Source organism: Chrysemys picta, unplaced genomic scaffold, assembly GCF_011386835.1.
Source record: "Chrysemys picta bellii isolate R12L10 unplaced genomic scaffold, ASM1138683v2 scaf5378, whole genome shotgun sequence".
NCBI classification, from domain to species: Eukaryota; Metazoa; Chordata; order Testudines; family Emydidae; genus Chrysemys; species Chrysemys picta.
In genome coordinates, this window is record NW_027058078.1 from 1 (window position 1) to 3,000 (window position 3,000).

Below are 3,000 nucleotides of genomic sequence, written 5' to 3' on the forward strand. Positions count from 1 at the left end.
GCAGGGCCAACACGTGCGGAGATCCTGTAGGCTGCTCAGCCAGCGTGCAGCCACACAAATAATCACAGCAGAGGGCTGGGAAATAGAGGGTAAGCAGCATGTGGGACGGGATGGGGCAGGGGTTTGGGCTGTCCCTGTATCTGCCCCGTGCTGCATTTGACCCAAGTGGGCGGCCTGTTGCTTGGTGGCTCAGCTAGCACAACCCGCAGTCATCAGGATGGTAATGGGCACCAGGACAGAGCCCTGTGAGGGTGAACAAATTAAGGGCAATGTGGAAGGGTTGGCTTCAGCCACTGAACTCCAGGGAAAGGCTCCCACAGACTTCAGCACAGCCGGACCAGGCCTTACATGGCCCTAGATTTCAGAGTCATCTCCCCACTGAGACGCTGCAGGGGCAGCTCCCCGCTTCTCAGAGCCAACATCTCAGGCTCTCTGCAGACTCAGGCAGATATCGGTAACATCTGGGTCACATTTACAATGGAGCACAGCTCTGTAGGGAGGATCTACAGCCTGCAACTATTGGACATGAAGGCCTTGCCCATGGGACAGGAGCTCCTGAGACAAGGCAGCCATTAATGGGCCTTGTCCTCATTTTCAGCAAAAGGAGTCCCAGAACCCTGTGGGGTGGGATGATCCCAGATGGGACTCTTGGGTTCTATTCCCAGCTTTGGGATGGGAGTGGGGGGGTCTGGTGGTTAGAATGTGGGTGGGGCAGGTTCATAGCTGCTGGAACTAGGGATGCTGGGGGGTATGGCCGCACCCCTTGGCTTGAAGTGGTGTCCATTATATATAGGGCTTACAGTTTGGGTCAATGGCTGTCAGCACTCCCACTATACAAATTGTTCTAGCACTGCTGGGCAGGTTCCATCAGGTACATGGGCAGCGCCGTCATGGCTTGGAGCTAGGGCAGGGAGGGACACTGGCTGGCGTGTTTGAGGTGAAGGCCACAGGGCCAGGTGGGTCCTGCAGAACTCACCATGAGAGGAGCAGAAGCAGAGGTCCTCATGGCTCCCATAGACGACCCAACGGCTCCAGGGCCCGTTCCCCGTGTACAGCATCACCACGTGGTTCTGGTTGTTGCCATAGTTGAAGTAGAGGTTCTCCTTGGCGAGGGCCAGCAGCCCGTCTGCCCGGCACTCCCAGTGCTGCAGCTCCCTGTGGGCCTCGCAGGGCTCCAGGCGCACAGCCATCCGGCTAAGCTGCTTTGGCACAGCTACGCACTGCTGGTGGGCCACATTCAGCAGCTGGCCCCGAGACAGCCACTGGAAGTGCTGGCTGGGGGAGCCGGGGGCGCAGGGCGCGGCTGTCAGGGAGCCACCAGCTGTCACATCCACACACAGCTGGTGTGACTCACTGTAGATCAGGAAAGAGCCAGAGGCTGGAGAGTGGATAGAGGGGGTAAGTACTGGGGCCAGGGCCGGTGCAAGGAAGTTTCGCACTCTAGGCAAAACATCCACCTTGCGCCCCCCACCCCCAGCCCTGCGGCAGCTCCCCGCCTCCACCCTGAGGCGCTCCCCTGTGGCAGCTCCCCCTCCCCGGGGAACCGTGCGGCAGCTCCCCACCCCAGCTCACCTCTGCTCTGCCTCCTCCCTGAGCACGCTGCCCCCACTCTAATTCTCCTCCCCTCCCAGGCTTGCGGCCCCAAACAGCTGATTGGCGCCGCAAGCCTGGGAGGCAGGAGAAGTGGAGCGGCCGCTGCGCTGGGAGAGGGAGTCTGAGCGGCACATGTCAGCGCGCCGCCGGCAGCCCAGCCCAGCCCAGCCCAGGAATGCTGTCAAAAAAAAAAAAAAAATTGGGGGCACCGCTTTTTGGCCCCCCCAAATCTTGGCGCCCTAGGCAACCGCCTAGTTTGCCTTAATGGTAGCACCGGCCCTGGCTGGGGCAGGGGCACTACAAGTAATGGGAGCCTGGCTGCGAGGACAGGGCTCAGTTCCAAACCAACTCTCAAAGTGCTGAAAACTGGATAGCCCTGTCCCGCCTCTTCCCCCCAGGCCTGATCTCCTGCTCTGCCTCCTCTCTCCCTACAGTTGCTTGCTCCCCCCTCCCCTAGGACTTACCTGCCGCCTGCAGAGCTGGGCTGGGAGGAGCTGCCGCAGAGCCCGCCCAATCTGGGCACAGCAGTTGGGCTCTGGCTCAGAAAAAGACAGTCCCTGGAGCGAGGGGCCAGGGGCAATCGTGGAAGAGCAGGCGGCGGGGGGGAGGGGTGCTGGACCCCAAAGCAAGGGGCTGGGAGCAATTAGGGCATAGCAGGGCGGAGCGGGGGTGTCGGTCGCTGGAGCGAGGGGTTGAAGCAGAAGAAATAGGGGCACAGTGGGTTGGACTGTCCCCAGAGCCAGAGGCTGGAGCCGAGGATGTGGGAGCCAGTTCTCTCTGTCAGCAGCTGCTGCTCTTCCTGGCCTCTCAGCGGGGAGGCGGATTGTGGTTACTCTGGTAAGCAGACTTTTAGCGTCTGGTCAGCAGTACTGACTGGACACTGACAGGTCCCCTTTTTGACCGGACACCTGGCAACCCTACCCAGCAAAAGGAGTGAGGGGAGGGAGGAAGGGTCAGTCCACCTGACTCCAGAGCCCCAAGGTTTCAGGAAGGGTTGGGAGGCAGGGGCCACCGGGAGCGCAGCGGGTGGAGCCAGCAGGGCACAGACGTGACCAAAGGTCTGGGCTTCATCACCACCCCGGAAACTCACCCACATCCTGGAGCAGCTGGTTCTCCACTTGCATTCTCTCAAGGGCACTGGCCATCTCCATGTCTGCAGGAGATGGGAAACATCACCAGTGGTCTCGGCCATGTCACAGCAGCTGTGTTGAGAAACACTGGGGAGACAGGAGCCACCAGGCACCAGATCCCCTTATCTCTGCCCTTGCCCTGGGCACACGGCCCCGCAGTCTTTGCAGTGCCCATAGCCACTGTCTACTGGGAGCAGGCTGGACCTTCTGACTGTCCTTAGCTCACCTGCAAGGGCAGGGCCAGCTCATAGCAGTCTTGTTTCCCCCCCAAGCCTGT

At 60.8% G+C, this 3,000-nt stretch overlaps 1 protein-coding gene across 1 annotated transcript; it reads right to left on the minus strand.

Moving 5' to 3' along the window:
- Positions 1-12: 12 nt before the first annotated feature.
- On the minus strand, positions 13-2,971 carry LOC135980642 (macrophage mannose receptor 1-like). Its single transcript, XM_065580564.1, has 2 exons — positions 2,684-2,971; positions 13-1,378 (listed from the first exon to the last, which is right to left on the minus strand). Exons 1-2 carry the CDS (start codon positions 2,742-2,744, stop codon positions 831-833), a joined length of 609 nt encoding a protein of 202 aa, XP_065436636.1. The 5' UTR covers positions 2,745-2,971; the 3' UTR covers positions 13-830.
- Between the last annotated feature and the right edge of the window lie 29 nt (positions 2,972-3,000).

Coding starts and splice junctions, on each gene's coding strand:
- LOC135980642 (XM_065580564.1), bottom strand. CDS start 2,744: ATGGAGATGGCCAGTGCCCTTGAGAGAATGCAAGTGGAGAACCAGCTG. Junction 1,379..2,683: donor CCAGCTGCTCCAGGATGTGG/GTGAGTTTCCGG, acceptor TCCACTCTCCAG/CCTCTGGCTCTTTCCTGATC.